The sequence below is a fragment of the Ochotona curzoniae genome, unplaced genomic scaffold (genome assembly GCF_017591425.1).
Source record: "Ochotona curzoniae isolate NIBS_2020 unplaced genomic scaffold, NIBS_Ocur_1.0 patch361, whole genome shotgun sequence".
NCBI lineage: Eukaryota > Metazoa > Chordata > Mammalia > Lagomorpha > Ochotonidae > Ochotona > Ochotona curzoniae.
Window position 1 is genome coordinate 268724 of NW_024466930.1, and position 22800 is coordinate 291523.

Sequence of the window (22800 nt, forward strand, 5' to 3'; positions counted from 1 at the left end):
GCTGACTTCTTTGGTCACATGTGTGGATGCCAGCAATTCCACCTCACCTGAAGTAGATGCCTTTTGTGGTAGTATAGCTCATCTTTTTCCAGGTCTAACTCCAGCAGAACCACCATGGACAGTTGCACAAGAGCTTAGATTCATCTCACATATACTGACAGTGACCAACTTCAAATGCAATGTGTACAGCTTCCTACTCTGCTCCAAGGCCTTATGTGACACCATGGGAGCCCATCTGGCACATAAGTGAATGTTGCCCAGAAGAGCAAGACAGTTAATAACCCTGGGGAACCCTCAAACAGTGGAATAAATCAGCTAGTGAATCGCTGTCCAGCTACTCCTCCTTTAGATGAAAACATTCTGGTGCTTTTTAGGATGTCCTGAGGGTGCTTAGCTCACAGTACACAGAACATGGCTAAACATATGCTATGTATGCCTTACATGTGTCACTGTTACTATTTCTTCACACATTCTTCCTGAACACCCTTTCTCAAATGAGTAATTTTGATCTAATTCCTTAACCCAGTCTCTGCTTGGCAGCACATACGATGTAATTATGACTTGTAGTCAGAATAAGATTTTCAGGATAGAGATATATAGAATCCTGACCTTAGTCTAGCAAATGGTCTAATGGGTTTAGAAACATACCACATATTAATTTCCCTGGTCCCTAAAGGTCATTAGGTATGTAGATTTCCTATCTGCAAAACTCTTTTATTGAAACCTGACTAAGTGGACTCACAAAGAAACTCACAAAATATCTATTTATTGGCTAAGATGAAAGCAATCTAGTATATTCTGAAGAAAATGTGTGAATTAGTTCAGCCTCTGAAATACAGCAGATGAGAGCCAAAGGCATGGAAGCTACATGTGCAAAAACATGAAGAATCAACGAATGAAACCTATGGGAGATTTAACTAACGTTTGCTCCAGCTACAGATGTTGTATCACTTATAGAATCTTCATCATGAAGTATTTATACTACCTTTGTCACACAATTGATTTGTTAAAGGCATAAATTCATTTTGCTTGTTCTAATTGAGACACACACAACAACAACAACAACAGCAACAACACACACATATAGAAGTTAACTCTGATTCACTGGTTCACTCTCTACATGCACAGTCAGACAAGAGATTATTAACCAGAACACAAAAGGAACTCAAACAAACTCATGGAGCAAGACAAATAACTTAATTAAAAATAAGCAACAAATATAAACAGTTTTCAAAACAAGACATACAGATGGCTTTAGGTACATGAAAAACTTCTCACCATCACAGCTAAACAGGTAAGTGACAATCAAAGCTGCAGTGATACAACATCTCATTCTTAGCTTATTTTCAAGAGGACAAAGATAGAAACTATTTGGAAGGATGTTAACAACAAGAACACTAATATATTGTTGTTGAGACTATGAATCAATGTAGTCATTGAGGGTGGAGGCTTTCCAAAACCTTAAAAACAACATTACCATATAATTGTATGTTCCCACTACCAGGTGTAAATTCAAGGGAAATGAAATCCATCTGAGAAGCCATCTATACTTCCTTGTTTACAGCAAACTATTCACAATATCTGAGACATGAAATAACCTAAGTGTCCATCTAAATGTACACATGTAACACACTCAGTGATAGAGGAAATATTGCAATTTGAAACTATGTGAATTGAACTGGAGGTCATTATGTCAAGTGAATTGAGACAAACACAGAAATAGTAGTATCAGATGGTCTCGTTCTATGTGTATTCTAAAACAGAGCTGACCTTATAGAAGTTGAAGTACAATGCTGGTTAACAGAGACTAGGAAGGAAGGCAGAGAGAGATAGGTGGCTGGGGTAAGGAACATCAACAGGTCATAAGTTACAACTGGGCAGAGGCAAGAAGTTCTGAGGTCTAAGTGCTTTCACCCATTGAAATGCTAGAGATCTATGGAAATTACATAATGTAATCATACTGAAACACCATATAGCATTGAATAAATACGTTTATTTTATATATGTTTAAAGTAAAAATGAAAGATAAGATCATTGCTACATCTAGGGTGAAAAGATTGACTCCTAAATGGAGAATATTTTATTGGGCATACCACACTGGTCTCTTGCTGGTGACAGAATATGTATTTGGCAGAATATATAATCTGCATATTTTCCCCATTCCTATCACTAAAGTCATTTCAATAAATGTCCATTGCAACTACATCATGGGTAGGAGTATGAAGAAAAATGATGAAATTTATGGGATAGTTAAATCACATTTTGAGCTGATTATACAATCTTTTAGAGTGGGATCTATCATATTGGAGTTACCAGGGATACAAAGATGTAGAAGTCCATATACCCACTTCTTGCATCTATAAATATGCATCTGTTCCATATTGCTATTCATCATTCCCCTTTTTTGATATGTCTGAAAATCATCACAAGTCATTTATCACTCCCCATAATTCATAATGTATTCTAACTTGACACTATTTCTCTTTCCACACAAATTAGGTGATTGAGTGCCACCTGAAATTCTAGACACCATGTAGAATTTACCTTTTAACTTTCAAGATCACAATTACATTACTCCAAATTTTCTTTTCATCATGTTTTTTTAGCCTAATTTTCATACTTGGTTTGCAGTTTGTGAACTTCCTACACAGCAATGCTATCAGTGCAGTAGGGAATTATTTTTATGGATGTATTTACTTATTTTTGCCTCTCTGGACACAGTGACCAATTAAACTTGTGGGACTTGCAGTCCCTGGGGCTATAGTACAGGACACAGTGCTGTGTGAATAGCAGACCCTTAGTAAATGTTGATTGATTTTATTTAAAAGTACATTCTTCTAATGGCGCAAAATACCAATGTTACAGATTTCTCCAAAGTCAACTTGTCATTGTAGAGCTCTGTTAGAAACCTAGTGAGGGAAGTGAGTCCATGAAAACATACTGCTGACTGAGGACAGTGTCTGAAACACATGTAGAGCTCGTCATAGCAACTCTTCTCATATTGCATGTTCCTATATAGTGCAGAGTACATGATCATTTCATTCCTGATTGGCATGAAGAAGATAATCGAAGAAGAAACTCACAAGGACTCAAGCAAAATGTAGAACTTGCTTATCTGTCTTTGGGCCAGACTTCTTTGAAACACAGCACAAAGTAGAGCATGGAGATCTGTGACACTTAGAGGAAAGGTGAGTTATATCTATGGCACAAAGTCACATTTCTGTAAGTGTGAATGATCCCTCAAGATTGTCTCATTCACATGTCCAGGTCTCGGTTGCAACATGTTAAGTGAGGAGTGACCAGTTTTGTATTCTGGAAACCTCAAAAGAAGTACCAAGTATTTTCAGTGTTAAACTTTTCTTTAATGCACACAAATAAACATTCATTCATATATATTTTAAAAACTGCAGAATTTGCTTTCACAAGGAGAAGGTGATCACTGGTGTTTAAGGTTTTTTTTTTAATTCTGTATGACATAATAGGAAAGAGATGTAATAAAAGTAAATAAACGTGTTTTTGTTAACAGACAATTCAACTTTTCTGATAATGTAAAAGAGGAATTGGCATGGGAACTAATACCAGTACCACAGAATATCTTGTTCTCTGCATGTAGAAAACATGAAAAAAAATGGGGAAAAAAGCAGTTTTGACAGCATTATCTCACATGTCCTCCAGACCTATCAACTATCAACTTCTATTTACTGGAAAATTATATTCTTGAAATTATACTGGGAAAGAAGTTAAATATACCTATAATAATTTCATATTATGACATGATAAACAGCATAACAAACACTATCAGTGGTCAATTGGTTGCCTTTTTCTCATGTTGAAATACAGAGTAGCTACTAATGATGATTACTAATGATTAATATTAATCACATCATTAATGACAGCTATCTCAACTTCATTAAATCCTATGTTTCATGTATGGAATTCACACTATGTCTTGTCTGACCCTCACAACAATTCTATCAACTTGGAGACTATCAGAATATTCATTAAATTGACCAGCTACACACACCTCAGAAAATTTTAAAAAGTCCTGACAGAGTCTAGCTCCAGAGAAGCTGTTCTTACCAGCTAGTTTCTGAAGATGACTTCTTTTCAAAACAACCAATCAAGAGAGAGGGTAAAATATCCTGGTTGTTTTGATATATGTTTCTTTAATAATAAAAAATTGAAAACCTTCTCTATTTTCACTGTTTACATTTTATAGTGACTCAAATTTTTTAGTCTATTGCTCCTTTTTATTGTACATGGATTTTGCTCATTCTTATGTGGTAATTATATTCGAGATATAAAATTTGCCTTTGATATTGTGTAATTTCCATCTTCTCATTTATCTTTGCATATATTATAGATACAAAATAGCTGTGGTTATGTGAACATTCAACACTCAACTCAAATTTTTCAGTCTAAGGTGTATCATTGCTCTTTATCAAGGAATAATGCATAACTGAAACCAGAAAGCCCAATTTAAAAACACCTAAGATGGAAGGAGTTAAATTATTCACCATCAAGTTATACATCATATGTCAAGTGCTCCTCCCTCTGGAAAAGGTATTTCATTGTATAGTTAAATATGCCAATCTTGTTCATTTTAAAATCTTCTTATGTCTATTTAGATATATGCTATAATTTATGCCTGTAACTTACAACATTGGTAAGCCTTCTCAATGTGCAACAAGTAGACATTCTTTACATGTTATGGATGTACTTGGCAGAAAAGGAAATATGTCATAAAAGATTTTTAAAGGGTTTTGTAATTCAGACTTTGAAACTTGATCTTAGTAAAAGTGTAATTTTTTTTTTTGCCGAGTCACGATATCAATAAAAGTGCAAATTATACCTGATTGGCAATAATTAGAATTTCCACACTGAGCTGTGTCTGAGAAGTAAGTCAAGAAATGATTAGGCTGTCAGTTTTATTGCTCTCAACCAGGCAACTGGACATCAGGAGAGGACATCTGTGGTCATGCCATGTACTGCTGGCAAGCACTATTCTATCACACTGATTTATAGCACCTAATACCCAAGAAAGCTCTGTGGGAGTGAGTGTTGCATGTCATTTAGTATAAAAAGGGTGCTCACAAAATTAAATCATGATGCCACTAAAATAAGAATATCTTTAAATCCATGCAGATTTAGATAAGAGCTCTTATAATCTCTATATAACTTAGCATGCTGAGCTTAACTTTAAAACAATTGGATTTAAAATCATGTTTATTACCAGAATTTTTATTAAAGTAGGTTGAGAGATAAGAAGAAGCAAAATGAACTGAGTGTATATAATCTCTACACATTATGTATATCAGAATTTGTATCATTTAAATTTCATGCCATGTGACATACTTCACATACTACTACTGATAAAATAAGAGCTACATTTTAACTGTCAGAAAACCACATCATATTTCAAAGGTACTCCAATAAATTGTCTATCAATTGCATTTTGCGTTGATCTATACATTCTATTAGTCTAACTTCAGCTGAATTCCAGTAAAAACATTCAATGTATATTGACTTTATTTTTATTCCATGTTTTTAGGAGTGAAAAATAAGACAGTCATCATGACCTGGACAAATGAGAGCTCTTCAAAGGAGTTTATACTGCTTGGCTTTTCAGACAGGCCCTGGCTGCAAATGCCTCTTCTTGTGGTCTTGGTAATATCCTATTCATTCACCATCTTTGGCAATGTGTCCATCATGATGGTGTGCATTCTGGATCCCAAACTTCACACACCCATGTATTTCTTTCTCACTAATCTCTCCATCTTAGATCTCTGTTATACCACAAGTACAGTCCCTCAGATGTTGGTGAATATTTGCCGCAACAAAAAGACCATCAGCTATGGTGGTTGTGTGACACAGCTCATCATTTTCCTGGCCCTGGGAGCTACTGAATGTCTCCTCCTCGCTGTGATGTCTTTTGACAGATTTGTGGCAATTTGCAGACCCCTCCACTATGTAGTCATTATGAATCAAAGGCTGTGCCTGAGGATGGCAGCTTTCTCCTGGTTCACCGGCTTCAGCAACTCCGTGTTGCAGTCTTGCTTGACTCTTTACAGGCCACGCTGTGGTCATCGGGAAGTGGACCACTTCTTCTGTGAGGTCCCTGCCCTTCTCAAGTTGTCCTGTGCTGACACTAAACCTATTGAGGCTGAGCTCTTTTTCTTTAGTGTATTAATTCTGCTCATCCCAGTAACATTAATCCTCATCTCCTACAGCTTCATAGCTCGAGCAGTATTGAAAATCAAATCAGCAGAAGGGCGGCGGAAAGCTTTTGGGACATGTGGATCACACATGATTGTGGTGTCTCTCTTTTTTGGAACAGGCATCTACATGTACCTGCAACCACCTTCTTCCACCTCGAAAGACTGGGGGAAGATGGTTTCCCTCTTCTATGGAATCATCACACCCATGTTGAACCCCCTCATCTACAGTCTCCGAAATAAAGACATGAAGGAGGCCTTCAAGAGGGTGATGTCAAAAATCCTTTTCCATAAGAAATAAATAGTCGTGGGGCTAGATCAATGATATAGCACACTAATCTTCCACCTGCTTTCCATATGTATGCCAGTTCTATTCCCAGCTGTTTCAATTTCAGTCCAGCTGTCTGGTTATGATCTAGGAAAGCAGCAGAGGATGGCTCAAGTCTTTGGGCCCTGCACCCACAGGAGAAATGTGGAGGAGGCTCCTGGGTTCTGGGTTCAGACCAGCCCAACACAGGCCATTTCAGGTATTTGGGAAGTGAGCCAGCAGATGGAAGATCCTTCTCTCTCTTTTTCTATAACTATGACTTTTGTGTAAAATAAATAAATCTTTTCAAAAAATGAAATAAATATTCAATTTTACTCTTTCCTTATCTTTGAAGGTGAAAATAATATTTGAAATAGTTTTTCTGTTTTCCAGGTTTTGTGATGTCATTGAACTCTAGCAACAGGTTGAAAATTTTCTCTGTTCAAGAACCAATACTGTGACCATAAAATATATTTCTATGTTAATTTAAAAATTCTTGTTTCCCAGAAATCACTCAAATCAATCTGTGTTGTGAATCCAAGTTACAATAATTTCCCCCTATTGGTTTCAGAGATGTCCTGGAGGGTTGGATGTTTTGCCTTGAATATTTTGATCTATAATCATCTGTCATCTGCTAATGATTTTTCATATCTTCATAATTAACTAACCGATATACAAAAATTTTGTCCATCAGAACATAAGTCGTTAGTGACTTTGCACCATTATGTCATTGAAAAACATCCAAAATGTGTACCCTTCCAGAACTGCTCTAAACATATTGCTAGACTCAAACTTAAGTATCTTTAAACTCATTAAGTGTGTATGTATATAATAGTAGAAACTTGAAATATCCTCTTAGTTTTATTCATATACAGGGAACAAATTTCATGTATTTCACATACACAGTTTTAAAAACATTACTATTCTTCCCACCCTATTCTCTTTTTTCAATTTTTTAATTAATTTCTTATTTTTTCCATATGACAGATGTGGGGAGCCATGCAGTTGGGTCAGATGACATGGGTGTGTGATGAGCACCACTCCTCAGTTAGCAAGGCTACGAGGAGTATCTAATTGCATGGCAAGGCCCGGCAGAATGTCTCCGGTCACCTCATTGCTGCCTCACCCCATTGCACGGCCACTCAATCACCTCTGATGTTTCATAGAATTCTTCTGAGGGTATTGTTGTTGTTTTTCTGCTAATGTGAAATTATTCCTATAACTGGTATAACACCTCAAATTGATCAACAATGTTATGATAAAAACATCTTTAGCGACATAAGGCTGTGATACACAACTAAAAGTATGAATAGTACAATTGAGCTCACTATGTCTTCAAACATCCTGTTATGTGTCCTGGAGCTTGCCCTAACGTAAGTAATGTTTGCCTTAGGAAACAGCTTGACAATATCCTGCGACAGATGGCAATCATGGAGGTACAAAGAGTTTGTTTACCATGCGCCTTGAACTGTTACAACACATGATATGATGCATTTTAGTTTCTCACCGCAGAAAGCTAAAGTATATGGGGCATCTTCTAAACAAACGTAAAACCCCCCAAAATCTTAAAATCTCAATCTTATACTGGCACTCATATTTAGGGAAAGAAAACAGTTTATAAAGATAAAAGGAAGTTTCTTGTACAGGCCCTCTGTTTGTAGATTGGCTGAGTTGCCTTGATCCCTTACAGTGCCCTTTAACAAAAGAACAAAAAATAATTGAATCAGCACTAGGTGAAGATGATGGTAATTAATGCATGATTTGATTATAAGATTTAGCAAAGAATCTATGTTATATGCTTTTATAAAATCCTTTCATTTATGATCTTTTAATTCTGTACTCTTAATATTTCAAGCAATATTAGTTAGTTTGTGTTTAGTAAAAATTGATTTTGAGTATAAGTAAACCACTTGTCACTATGTAACCACATGCGCTGTCAACTGTGGAGTTCCTGGCTTCAGCCAGGTGACTGCAGGTTTCAATGAGTAATGGTTTGTTGAAAATATTTTCCTTAGGATTGTTTTTTGTATTCTCTTAACCATGAAGTAAAAATGAAACAATTGGATATTGTGCAAAAGCTTGTGATGATTTGTGTATAAATAAAGAAGGCAACTTTTCTGAGTTGTCCATTATGAGCCTCAAACCATAGTGGTCCGCGTCTTATCTCTTTTTCTTATTGTCACGCCGATCCACTCATCCATTGCACGCTCTCAGTCAGCTGGAGCTGGTCTCCAGCAGAGTATATTAATTCACATTCCTAACAAGTTACCCTCTCTCCATACTGTCATTGTTTATCACCCTTAAAATCTTTGACAGTTGCCATTGTCAGTGGGGTGAAGTGATATCTCATTGTGGCTTTGATTTTTATTTATCTGATGGCTAGTGATATTGAACATTATTTTATATGCCACTTATCTCTCTGATTTTGTAAAAAGTATGTTCAGATCATTTCAAAGTTTGATGATGATGATAATGATTTCACCATTGGGTTGTTTGAGTTTCACAAATATTGTGGATATTGATCCCTTGTCATTAATAACTTTGCAAATAGTTTCCTATTAATTGCCTTATAGGACATGATATCTCCTTTACTGTGAATTTGTGTGACACAGTCCAAGGTGTCTGCTTTAACTTTGTTGTTTGTCCTTTTGTGGTCCTATCCAAAATTTTGCATAAACAAAATCTTGAATTTTTCTCCCATGCTTTCTTGTAAGTAGTATTCACTATCAGTTTTTAGTGTGTCTATCCAGTTTTATCATTATTATTGCATATTTTTGAGAAGTTAGTCAAAGATGAGTTAGCTATACATGCATAAATGATTTATATTTTCTATTCTGTTGGACTGTGTGTGTATTATGCCCCTACATAGGCACTGTATATATGTTAACAACTGTGCAGTCTGCTTTAAAGTCATGTGTTTTTATGCCTTCGAGTTTTCTAACTTCCCAGGATTGCTTTGTCTGCTCTGGGATTTTGGGCTTCCATACAAATTTAGAAATGCATGATCATTTTTTTAAGCTTGTCATTGATATTTTTATTCTGGTTATATTGAGTTCCTTTGTTGTTTTGGGCTTTGAGAAAATTGTAGCAATGTTAACATTTCCAAACCATAACTGTCAAAAATTTTACATTTTTTTCTGTGTTGAATTTGATTCTTTTTTGGAGCTTTATAACTTTAATTGTGGATATTATTTATTTTATTGATTTAACTTACAAATATCTTCTAACTATTGTGAGTGGGATTCATTTCTTGTTTTCTATTTCAGTAAGTTAACTGTTGTAAAAAATGTTCCTAACTTTTGTATATTTATTTTGTGTCATAAAACTTGTTTTTAATAAGTTCTAATTACTTGTTGGTGCACTAATTACTTAGGTTTTCCACGTATAAAACTGAATAATCTAATTTTCTTCTTTCTGGCTTGAATGCCTTGCATTTCATTCTCAAGCCTTATCAATCTGGCTGTGACTTCCAATAATGTATTGAATAAGAGTGGTGGATGGAAAGCCTCATACCATTCTACATCTTAGAATTGGTCTAGTTTTTCTTTCTGAAAATTATTTTATTTATGTAAGATAAGTAAATTTTATGTATTTTATAACACAGATTAGGAGCATAGAGATATTTCCTGCCTTACCCTCCTTTTCTGCTCATAGTGACCACCCAACATGCTCCCTCTTTAATTCTTTCTAAAAACATTTACACTGATACAATTTTAGTTTACTTCAAACCACAGGCCTAAGACTTTACTAGGTAAAGAATTCAGTTCTCAAAACTCTGAGAGTAGATCTACAGTACAATCCAGCTGTTCTACTCCTGAGCCTATCTAAAGGAGATGAATCAGGCCATGGGTTATCTATACACCCACATGTTTAGCAGTTCAACTCACAGTAGCTAAGATATTGAATCAATCCAAAAGTCTGTCAACCAAACACTGGATCACGAAATTTTGGTTAAAAAAAGAAGAGAAAAAGAAATTGTAGTCTCTATATGATGTGGAATACTACTCATGTGTAAAAAATCCTTTCTTCCTTTGACAAAATGGACTCAACGGGAGACCATAATGCTTGGTGAAACAAGGCAGTCCCCGAATGATTGATATCATATGTTCCTGTGATCTGTGGTAACTAAAATAGAGAGTTTAAAAATGTAACACGTATGAGTGGACTTAACAATATGAGACTTGGTCATTATCTGTAACCCTTCTCTGTACTCTTGAGGACCCATGGATATCTACTTCCTGAATTTATTTAGTGGAGAATTAAGCTTGTGATTACAAAGTAAATTGAAAATTTCTCACTGAGAAATTGAAACTGAAAGAGTGGAATGAGGAAGACGAGTGAGAATGAATGAGGCTTGGAGGGCTGGGTGGGAATTATCATTTTACTCTTAGAACTGTACATATGAAACACATCACATTTGTTCCCCTTACTAAAAATTTAAAAAAAAAATTCAGAAAAAGAAAATTTCCCAGGTCCTGAATAAGACAGGAACATGCAGATACAGGAAGCCTAAAGCAACCAAAGCAGAATCAACCGAAAATACATACTCCAAGGAATATTGTAGTTACATTGTCAAAAGTGAAGGACAAGAAGAGAATCCACGCAAAAGATCATCAAGCTACATATGAAGGAATCCCAATTAGACCAACAGCAGAAATTCTAAAATCCAGAAATCTATAGGTGACAAATAAAGCCAATTTTAAAAAATAAAATAATATGCAACTATTTTTATTTTTTTTCTTTTCTTTTTTCATTTTTTTAAAAATTTATTTTTGACAATCTTGACATAATTAGGGTAAAAAGGTTCAAGCACTACAGGAAGATGGGTAAGACAATCAGTTCTGTATTGTTTCCTTAATATATCTGATGTAAAAGGGGATTTTAAGGGAGAAGCCCCACCCAGTCTCCCACCCACCCCAGGTCCCAGATGTGGGGCATGCTCTGAGGGTCTTGCTCAAGTGGTTCTGATAGTTCAACAGTTCTGAATTGCTGCCACTCTCACACTCCAAGCACTATGCGGTCGTTGGAGATTCCACTGATCATCATAGTCCAATATATAGTCTTCATTTGCCCAGTTTTTTCATTGCCAACATATAGCTGAGGTGCTTGACTGACTTGTTCTGTCCTCTGTCATTTGATGGTTAGCGTTCTGAGTCTGAAAGCTCAATTGGGGGGATCCCCAAGAAACTTTGTCTGAGGTGTTTTCAGACCAGATTCTTGTATGTACTAGCAAGTACAGGGCCTGGCACAGTCCATCGCTCCGATCAGCTGGTGGTTGCAGCTGCTGGGTTGATTTTGTTTCCATCCATGTCTTCCACTGGAACCAATGGGTGTTTGTAGTCCAGCCTGGTTCTGCCCAGCATATACTCGGCCCTCACATAAACCAGTGGGAGCTGCAGCCTAGTGGGAGCGGCCCACAATAACCCCCACCAGGCCGGCCCCTACCATGTTCTGCCTGTATGTGTAGCAGACTAGTCCAGTCTGTCCCTCATCCGCTTCTGCTCTCATACATGTGAATGGGTATTAAAACCTTGTTTCATCTAACCAGCTCAACCATCCAGCCTTCATGAGTGTTGTTGGGTGTCTCCGTCTAGCCACCCCAGCTGCTGTCCTAGTTTTTGTGCACTCCTGTGGAAGTAGTAACCCAAGAGGGAGGAGCCCACTATTTCCCTTCCAGACCACGCCCAGATTATGCACTCTCCAGGTGACCCTGTGGTTTAACTCAACATGACTAGCCCCCAGTGCCAGCTTCTGCCAGCTGATGCTGTGGCTAAGCCCAAACAACCCTCACCCACTCTAATTGTAGATTGCACCAGTAGGAATAATCAGCCCAGCCTGGCTTTTCCCTGATCTGGTCCACATGAGGCACACAGGTGCTGTAGCCCTGCCTGGTCTGGTCTACCCCCATTGCAGCTCACGCTCTTCAGTGGGAGTAGCTGTTCAGCAAGGGAACCCTCCCTTATTCCCCTAACAGTTCTGCCCCCTCCCTTCCTGGTTCTCACATGTGCTGGTTGGGCACTGCGGTCACATCCGGTACAGGCAACCTCACCTTGGCATTCCGTGTTGTGTACTGCTTTTGTTGCGACCAAACCTGGCTTGACCCACACTCTGTTCTGGTGTTCAGATTTGCCAGTGGATGACATGATTTCAGCCTGGTCCTCCCCTGACCCCTGCCAGTTGTATGCCAGTGGGACACTTTCCATGACCTCTTGGCTGTTTCCTTCCATGCTTCTTGCATTTATCCGCCGTGTCTGTGTCCTGCCAGAGGAGTTGCCTGGGCTCCTCCATCAGAACCCCTCCAAGTGCCAGATTCCGTGCATACCAGTGGGTCCATGTGCCAGTACCACTCAGTTCACCTCCCGCCCTAGCAGGAACAGTGGCTTTTCCTGACTGGCCTTCAACCCATTCTGGTTCTTGCTGTTGGATGTTTCAGCCCAGCCACGGCTCGTCCATACCCACATATAGCTCATATATGGCTCAGTTGGGGTTGAGACCTAGCCTAGTCCATCCCACATCTACCCTGGTCCTCCAGAACACCAGAAGGTGTTGCAGTCTGGCCCGGCCTGGTGCATCTTATCCCAGTCCACACTTGTGCCAAGGGAGACTACAGGTCCAGACCACCTATTCACCAGTGGGAGCTATAACTCGCCAGGGGAGCTTCCCAAGTTTCTCCCCCTGATCCCCCCCAGACCCAGTTCTCATACATGCCACTGGGCTTTAGGCCAGTGCCTGGCACAGTCCGGCCCTCCCCTTGGCTTTGCATGAGCTGGTGAATGTTGCAGTCCGGCCCACCCCACACCCCACTCAGGATGCACACTCGAGCGCCACTGCCCCGACTAGTCCAGACTGCCATCAGTTCTTCAATCTGTGATCAATGGCAGGCTCCCCGGTCACACCTAGCTTAGTCCACCATGACTCCATCTCTTGAAGTAACCTGTGGGGCTAGAATTTCCACAGGGTTTGGCCCACACATCCCCCACAGAATCTTCCCCCAGATATGGTTCTCTAGCGTGTTTGTTAATCTCATGGCCCTGCTTAATGTGACCGGTCTCCGCTGGGTCAGCCTTGTTATCCACTTGGACCAATGGGTATTATGGTCCAGTTCGATCCTACCCACTTCATACTCAGTCCTCACGCAAACCAGTGGGAGCTGCAGCCCAGCTGGGGAGACTCCCCATAACCCCCACCAGGCCTGCTCCCTTCCCTAGTTCCCATGCATGTGAGTATGTACCGCAGGCTTGTTCAGTCTGTCCCACCTCCCATTAAGCTCTGGTACTTATCAGTGGGCATTGAGGCCTAGTTCGACTCAACCAACCTACTATCCAGCCCACATATATACTGGCAGGTACCTTTCTGTTTAGCCACTCTACCCCTGTCCTGGTTTCTTGCTCTCCAGTGGGAATAGTTACCCATGAAGGAGGTGGCCACTACCTCCCTACGAGGTCTCTCCAACTTCTGGATTGCACACTCTCCAGGTGGTTCTGGCATTTAACTTAACAGAATTTGCCCCCAGTGCCAGTCTCTGCCATCTGATGATGTGGCAAAGCCCTACCAACACTTGCCCACTCTAATTTTGCTTGCACCATTCAGAACAGTCAGCCCAATCAGGCCCTTCCCCGATCTAGCTCACATGAGGCCCGTAGGTGTTCCCCTCATCTGTTTCAGCCTTTGCCTTCAATGCTGTGGCATAGTATCCCTGCCTCCTGTAGACCAGTTGTTGTAAGAGCCTGGGTTGGAATGACATGTGCTCCATCCTGATTTCTATTCTTTTTATTTTGAGTTGAAATTTGTTTGGCCCTGCCCAGTCTGCCCCCTTCCAGTTGCAGCTTGGCCCACTCCACATCCTGTTTTAGGATGCTCCTTCGGGTGATGCTGCCTTGACTTGCCCAGAATGCCATTGGTTCCTTTACCTATAAGTGATGACAGGTGCCATGGTCACTTCTAGCTTAGTCCCTTGCCACCCCAGCTCGTGAGCTAAACTGTGGTATGTGTATTTCCACAGGGTTAGGTCCACACTTCCCCTGTAGAGTTTACCCCTGGACCAAATTCTATCGTGTGCTGGTAAGTGTCTTGAACCTGTCGAATATGACCAGTCCATTGTTTCACCACCCAGTCAAGTTATGGTGCCCAGCTAGACAGGCCCTTGTCCATAGTTTGGTGTGGACCAGTTGTGGAAGTCAGTGCACTCTATCCTAATAGCCATTCTCAGGATTCCTAACTTGTCTGGTGTTTCAGTCTGGATCAAATAGATCTTATGGGTGCTCCGCTTCAAACGTTCGGGTCTCAGTCCCATTCCTGCCCCAAAGTTTCATGTCCCTGTTACTGGGAATCACCAGGAATTCATGTCTCACTTACACTAAAGCTGGTCTTATTCATCGGTGTCCCTAAGCAGCTATTTCATGTCATAAAAATCCCAGAGCTCACCACTTAGTGCTGGCTGCCCAAAGCCAAGGACTCAGCCACTGCCTTGTGGTGGTGGCTTTGGCCTGAGTCCCCAGTCTTGGATTCTGCCCGGCAGGGAAGCCAAACTCTTAAAAAGAAAAAGAAAGAAGAGAGAAAGAGAGGAAGAGGGAGAGAAAGAAAAAAAGGCCTTCTCCATCAAGAGTAATATAGCCAGCAAATGCATCCTTTATAAATGAAGGAGAAATAAGATATTCCCTAGATACACAAAAATCGGGAGAATGTGCCATCACCAAAAAAATCTTACAAGAAATTCTAGAGTTCTGTATAAGAAGCAAGCATTATGAAAATGCATGACACAATCAAATATACTAACAGACTAGGGATGCTCAGTAACAAAGCAGGCGTCAGTTCTTACCTATCAATACTAACCTTGAATACAAATGTATTAAATTTTCCCAGCTAAAAGATGGTTGGCTAAATGAATAAAAAATACCATCCTGTATACTTACTGAAAGAAACTGCACACTTCATATTTCACATAAATACGGTTATGAACTGAAGATGAAGGGCTGGAAAAAGAGATAACAGGAAAATAGAAACAAAAAAAAAAAAAATAGGAGTAACTATCCTCACACAACATAAACAGACTTTAAAGAAGAAAATATAAAAAGAGACCGGACATGGTGCTCTGATAAAGAGATCGGCTCAACAAGAAAGTAAAACCATTGTTAATATATTTAATTAAGAATATCATCAATATTTTGGTAAGGACAACACTGTAGATTGCTTTAGATAGGAAAGAAAATTTAATGACACAAATTCTGGGAAAGCAACTGTCATGAGATATCACTGAAAACATACTGGATGAAATCATTAACCACTGAGCCTTGCATATATTTGTTGTTTAAATCAAATACGGAACTTATATCAAGTTAAAATCTTTACTGTCCTAGCCTGTTATGGAAGCAGCATTTGAGTTCAGAATCCTTTGCGTTCATTCAAAATTATCTAAAAAGGCTGATGTTTCTTTTCTTTATGTGTAGAACAATGCTTATGATGACTTTAAAATAACAGGGATTAGCTCAATCTAATACCCTTACAAAAACAAAAATAAAAGAAATTATCCCCGTGTTTTCAGGTGATACGTGGAAATTTTTTTATGACATTATTGAAGTGGACTATATTTTCCAGGAGCCTTTCATACCTGAATCCATTTTCTATAATAAATGAAAAATTTATCATTTCATTAAAATGTTAGAAAACTGAAAACGAATGACATTCACAAGGGAATTGCTACAATCATCTCTTTGTAAGAAATCTCCCCAGAGGCTTGTTATCTTATGGAGCACAAAATCCCACAGCTATACAAAGAGAGTGAACGCCTTCCTTATTTATTCCTGTTGGGTAAAATAGGCATCATCTTTTATAATATCTGGGATACTTCAAATCAAACAAACAAGTAAGCAGTAAGAACCTATAATAAGACATAAAGCCGCTGGATACAGAGACAATATTTAATCCTGAACCTCAATTGGATTCTGATGAGAAGAGAAGGTATATATTTATGTGTATAAATATATACATATATATTTTTAAAGATAATGACATATCACTTTAGACTGTCAATATTCATTTAAGGTGGGATTTTAAAATTATTTATTAACTGCTTCATTTAATCTTTGAAAAGTTATGTGCAAATTATATCTATGTACAAAATTACATACTAAAAGTATATAAATAAATTAATACCTTTCTTTTTAAAATGTTTATTTATTTAACTTGAAAATTAAAGTTAGAGAGAGATGGAGTGAGATAAGAGGAATGAGATCTTCCATCTGCTTGTTCACTCCCCAGATGAAGGCAATGACCAGAGTTGAGCTGATTGGAAGCCAGGGGTAAGGAGCTTCTTCAAGGTCTCTCATATGGATTCATCTGGAAAAGACCTTAGGCCACCCTTTGCTGCTTTGTGTAATCACAAAGGTGGATCAGGAAGTGGAGCAGCTAGGACACGGACGGTGCCCCTATGGGATGCGGGGACTGTAGGCAAACGATAAACCTAATACACCACCTTTTCAGCCCTGATGTTCTTTAATATTAACACATGTTGTTATAAATTAGAACATTGAGATATTTTTTAAAAAATGGTGTTCTATTTATGTTTCTGGACATCAAAGTTAATTAAAATAAATATTCAGTGGCGTAAATTCTTCAGAATACTGCCGTGCAATTCAGGCAAGAGAAGAAAATTCAGTCCTATGCAGACTTATTGTAGAAAGACAAGAGTATTGTTACTATTTGGAACAACCTGAAAAAAAATTATTTCGTAGATATGGAGTCATAATCAATGAGGTATTTTATGAAAATATCTGATGCACTATTAAGCACTGTTTAAGAAAGTTTCGTTATATACTACAATAATATTCCTGACACAGAAAAGTTGATAAGGCAGATTCTAAATATTTAAGCAATGACTAAAAGACTTGTACTAATTATCACAGTGGTCCAGACTGTTTCTACCTGTTTTGTACTATCTAGTGTTTTCCAAATTTTTATAACCAACTCTAGTAAGAAATACATCTTACATCATAATTAGGGTCATACAAAGTATATACATAGTCACATTTATAATGAACATAAATAGATGGATAAAATAATATGTAACTGTTCAAATGTGCAGTTACAACTTACAGTGTAGAAGCAATAACATAAAATCATGTTTATATATCCATGCCCTAAGAATCACTCATCTACAATGTAAACAACAATAAAAAAAAAGAATCATTCATCACCAGGATGTGAACTCTCTTATTATATCTTGTCTTTCCATTAATGAACATGTTAAGTGGTACTTTTTGTTTTATGATGAAACTGTTATCTTTGCAAAAGACTTGCTATGGTTTAAGGAATTGACTCAACAAACAGTAAGATGTGCTTTTTAAAGGCAAACAGAGCAATCCTCCAGGAACTCAATGACTTCTGAATCCACGTGAATACATAAAAGAATCCAACAGGAGCACACCCAGGACCTGAAGATTATGAATGAATTTAACGTGCACATGAGGTAAGTCACAAGGACTGGGTCTGAAGCACGTATTCCTCCAATTCATAAACTTTCTGGAATAAAGTCACTTGTGAAACTTCCTCCCAAAGAACACTTTATAAATAATTGCTGTATACAATTCTTAGGAAAAAATGTAATTTTGCTTGGCAATTTTTTTAGAGTAGATGCAGACATAATGTTTCAAGGACAATTAGACTCATATTTTTTCATATCTATGAGTCACTAGAGCTAAGCTGCAAATCAAACCTCTACATGACTCCCTCTGTTTTAAATCATTAGATGGGCCACCAGAGAAGCTCAGTGCTGACAGAATCCTTGTTGTCACCTGGATCCACCAAGAAGACAAACCAGAGCCATGCATCCAGGAAATGCAAGTTCTCCACACATCTTCATTCTCTTGGGCTTCTCTGACTATCCCTGGTTGGAAATGCCCCTATTCGTGACGGTGCTCGTGGCTTATGCGTTCACACTCCTGGGCAACATCTCCATCATTGTGGTGTCTAGGGCAGATCCTCGTCTTGACAGTCCTATGTACTTCTTCCTTTCCAACCTCTCCTTCCTGGACCTGTGTTTTACCACAACCACCATCCCTCAGCTTCTGCGGAACCTCTGGGGACCAGATAAATCTATCACTTATGGAGGCTGTGTGACCCAGTTTTACATGTTTCATTTCCTGGGAGCCACGGAATGCATCCTCTTAGCTGTCATGTCCTTGGATCGTTACCTTGCCATCTGCAAGCCCCTGCGGTACCCTGCAATCATGAATAAGCGACTTTGCATCCTCCTCGTGGCCATGACATGGCTGAGTGGCTTGGCTAACTCCTTGCTTCAGGCATCTCTCACGCTCCAGCTTCCACTTTGTGGTAACAACAAGGTAGACAACTTTCTGTGTGAGGTCCCGGTGATGATCAAGATGTCGTGTGCTGACACCACGTTCAACATAGCTCTGCTCTCTGTCGTGGGAGCGTTCTATTCTCTTGTTCCCTTGTCACTTATCCTTGTGTCCTATGGGTTCATTGTAGCTACTGTGCTCAGGATTCGGTCCTCAGAAGGGAAGAAGAAGGCGTTTAACACATGTGGTTCCCATGTCATTGTTGTGTCACTGTACTATGGGCCAGCAATTGTTATGTACGTACAACCCTCCTCTACTGTTTCCCAGGACAAGAACAAACTCATGTCTCTTTTCTACAGTTTGGTGACTCCTATGCTTAATCCTTTTATCTACACTTTGAGGAACAAGGACATGAAAGGGGCAATGAGGAGGCTTGTAATCTCATTGTGTCATCAGGGAACAGAAGAACCATAGCTATCATTGTGCTGTGCACTGCCCACATGTAATTGTGCATATCTCCTGTTTTGAAAATACCTTTCAGCTTAATCTGCAAAGTGTTAGCATTCATTAGCACCTATGCTAACTACAAGTACTCTTTTGTGCACATTGTTGTAGTTTGTCAGATATCATTTTATGTATGATTCTTAACACTGCATTTTCCTGCAATTACTAAGAGAGTGAGGATCAACTCACTAATTTTGTATCCAAATGGAGAGTCTATTCTGGTAATCCTAAAAATTCACAAGGCTACTTATACACTCATATAGTCAGACATTAAGCCAAATCCCATGCTTTTATGTGTTACTTAGAAAAAGAAATAGAAATAATTACATTGAAATTTATCATTTTACTCTTGTTGATATAATCTGAGGTTAATCTTTTATTTGAAAATCAATTCTTCTTAAAAATTACCAAGAAGCTTAAATGAGTTAATTGCTCAAGTTTTTAGGTGGGTCTCTGAAATCTATATTCTCTCATCTTTTGCAACTAAGACAATTTAAAAAACACTATGTTCTCTCTCTTTTCTCCAAAAATCAATAAGTTTCCTTCTCTTAGATGTATATTACTGAATTAAATCTAGGACACCAATGAGAAAAATAAAAAACTTGAAATTCAGAGAAACTTCTTTGTTGCCACAGGTATTAAGTCACCCAACCATTAATGTGGAGATAAACTACCCAGAATTAGAAAATTTGGAGCATTTTACACTTAACTGAGAGATGGAATGGTTCAGTTATTGAGGATTCAGAACAATACGTGGTTATCAGAAGAAAAATAAGGGATGTGGAGGATAATATAGAGAACAAATGCAAAAATAAATTGACAATCAAATTATCAAGCTTGACTTAGAAATGAATTTGAATGTATGATAATGGAATGGGAAATGATTATTATGGTTATGTTATCAACAGAGTATAGTCTTCACATTATGAACCTACTGAAAAATATTTTAAAATTCACATACAAAAAGGATCTTTTTATAATAATCTTTCCCATGTGCAGGCATATTTGATGTGCAGGTCATACCTTATCTAATTCCCTAGCATCTCCCTAGCCTTTTTTACAAACTAGAGTTTTTATCAGCTATTTTTAATAATACATTCGATGCCATGTGGCCTCTTTGTATCAAAATCTTCATTAATTATGTTCAGAATACTATTTTGAAATACTGCCCTTCAATTTTGATGTGCATGCAAAATTAATGAAAGCTATAACAAAGAAAGCATTTAGAGACATATAGTAGAGGAAGATAGACAGTGAGGAAGTGTGCATGCAAAATTCATGCCAGCAGGTGTTATTAGAGTTCTGAATGTTGACTAGCTTCAATGGGGTTTTCATTTTTATGTCCCTGACAGCTAAGGAGCCTGAGCATTTGTACACATGTCTATTAGTCATTTAAATTTGTTCTTTAAAAATTTTTTGTATGAAGTGACAGGTGAAATGATTCTGTAGGGCACTTGTGTGCTTAACTCTGCGTGACTAAGCAACCAGCAATTTGTATGGAGAACTGGGGGTTGTGACATGTTGAGCCAGGATGAACCAGAGACTCACTTGGTCATCCTCAGAGTTGGGATTTGGAGGATACTGGATTGGGACAGGCTGCAGCATCTGCTACCACATTGCAAGCAGGGCCACAGCACCCACCAACATTCATGAGATGGGGACTAGGATCAGGCCTGATAGGGGCAGGGTGAACGCCCCTGCAAGGCTGCAGCTTCCACTGGGGAACAAAATAGCTGCAGCTGGGTCAGGCCATGACAGCCAGCATTGTAGCACTCTTAGCATTTGTAAATGCTGAGTCTTGGTGCAGGCCGGGGTAGACCATGCAGTAACATCTGCTAGCATGAATTAGAGGCAGGACAGGGTGTGAGCTGTGCTCAGATAGACTTGTCTGGAACACCTGTCCACAATAGCTGAGACAGTAGGTGGGCTGTGACAGATAAGTAGAAATACTCACCATTGCATGCCATACCTGGGGCTGGGAACAGTCTAGGTAACAGAACTCTGAGGCTTTCTTGCTGCGCTGCAGCAACCAATGGCGAGTATTAGGGAGCCAAGGCTGTGGGCAGTCCTGGCTATAGAAAGCTGATGCACCTGTTAGCCTGTATGTGGGCTGTGTCTAGGAGTAGGTCAGACTAGGATAGGCTCCAGCACTGACTGTTGCTCATGAGAGCCAGAATGGGTGTTTGACAGACCAGTCTATGCCACAACACTCACTAGGTTATACGAGAACCATGTCTGGAGTGGGCCAGCATGGGCTAGGCTGTATCGCTCATCAGTGAGAGCAGGAATGGGTAGGATAAGTGGACTAGGCTTTATTACGTGCTGGTGAGTGCCAGAAATGGAGGCTGGTCATTTTGGTTTGGCCATAGTGCCCAATGGCACATGTGATGTCCATTACAAAGAAGGGGCCTAGTTGAGGAAATTGGGGGACTCCTAGGGACACTTTCCACTAGCAATACAGGAGAGCTGGTGCTGGAACAGGCCAGTCCCGGCACTCATTGGCATTTTGTGAGCCAGATCTGGAGCTGAGCCTGGCTGTTCCAGTGCACAACACATTGTTACAAACAAGTACCAGGTCAGAGGGCAGACCAGGCTATGTAGGGTTGTAACAACCACCAGTTCTAATGTGGTCTGGGCTGAGCAAGACTGAGTACCTCTGGCAAATGCTGACACTGGAGTTGGCCATCTCATACTCGCCCATGATGACTGAGTCTGTGGTGGACTTGTCTGGGCTAGGCCCCAACAACTATCAGTTTGTGTGAGATAGATCTTGGAACAAAACGGACCAGGCAGTTGCACCACCAATAAGTGTGTTGGCTGGTGCAGGTAACAGTCTGAACCTGACCCTGTATTAGCTGGTGCACACAAAATAATCAAGCCTGAGTTCATGCCAGGTGAGATATCTTATGGGACTCCCCAGCTAGACCACAGTACTCAGACAGCAGCCACAGGAATAGTCACAAGATTTGTGAACTGACCTTGTAGTGTATTTATCAAGACTGAGTCTCTTCAATTGTTGATGCTTGTACAGCATGCCCATATGCACATGAAGGATACAACAGCCAGATCATCTTGGGTAGCAAATGACATCAAGTGCCTCATCAGTGGATGGAAAGTAAAACAGAGTGGATAACTCTTCTTAGTTAAGCTTGCAGATTTTCTAGGTGTGTGGATGCATTAAGATGGACTTGATGAACAAATAGACGTTGGAAAGATTTTTACAGCACTTGTGCAATGAGGCAAGCATGTTTTCAGAATTATCAAAACCACTCATGTAACACCCTTGAAACATCCTACTACACACTGAGGTTTCTGAGGCATCATTGGATGACTGTCCCTCATCCCCAGGTACTGATGTAGTTTGACAGCAAAGAGCAGCTCTCTCCCTTTCCATGCCTGTGACATATAGAAAACATTCGTCCCTTTAACCTTTCTCCATACTTACACCTTCCCTACACTAATTGGACCCACATAGGCA

At 39.2% G+C, this 22800-nt stretch overlaps 2 protein-coding genes across 2 annotated transcripts; both read left to right on the forward strand.

Moving 5' to 3' along the window:
• The first annotated feature begins 5574 nt into the window (after nucleotides 1–5574).
• On the forward strand, nucleotides 5575–6516 carry LOC121167303 (putative olfactory receptor 2B3). The gene has a single exon (XM_040996753.1). It carries the CDS (start codon nucleotides 5575–5577, stop codon nucleotides 6514–6516), a length of 942 nt encoding a protein of 313 aa, XP_040852687.1.
• Nucleotides 6517–18341: 11825 nt separating this feature from the next.
• Nucleotides 18342–19292, forward strand: LOC121167335 (olfactory receptor 2B11-like). Its single transcript, XM_040996788.1, has one exon. The coding sequence runs from the start codon at nucleotides 18342–18344 to the stop codon at nucleotides 19290–19292; it is 951 nt and encodes a 316-aa protein (XP_040852722.1).
• Nucleotides 19293–22800: the final 3508 nt, after the last annotated feature.

Excerpts from the sequence above, each read along its gene's own strand:
- LOC121167335 (XM_040996788.1), top strand. The coding sequence starts at position 18,342 with ATGCATCCAGGAAATGCAAGTTCTCCACACATCTTCATTCTCTTGGGC.
- LOC121167303 (XM_040996753.1), top strand. The coding sequence starts at position 5,575 with ATGACCTGGACAAATGAGAGCTCTTCAAAGGAGTTTATACTGCTTGGC.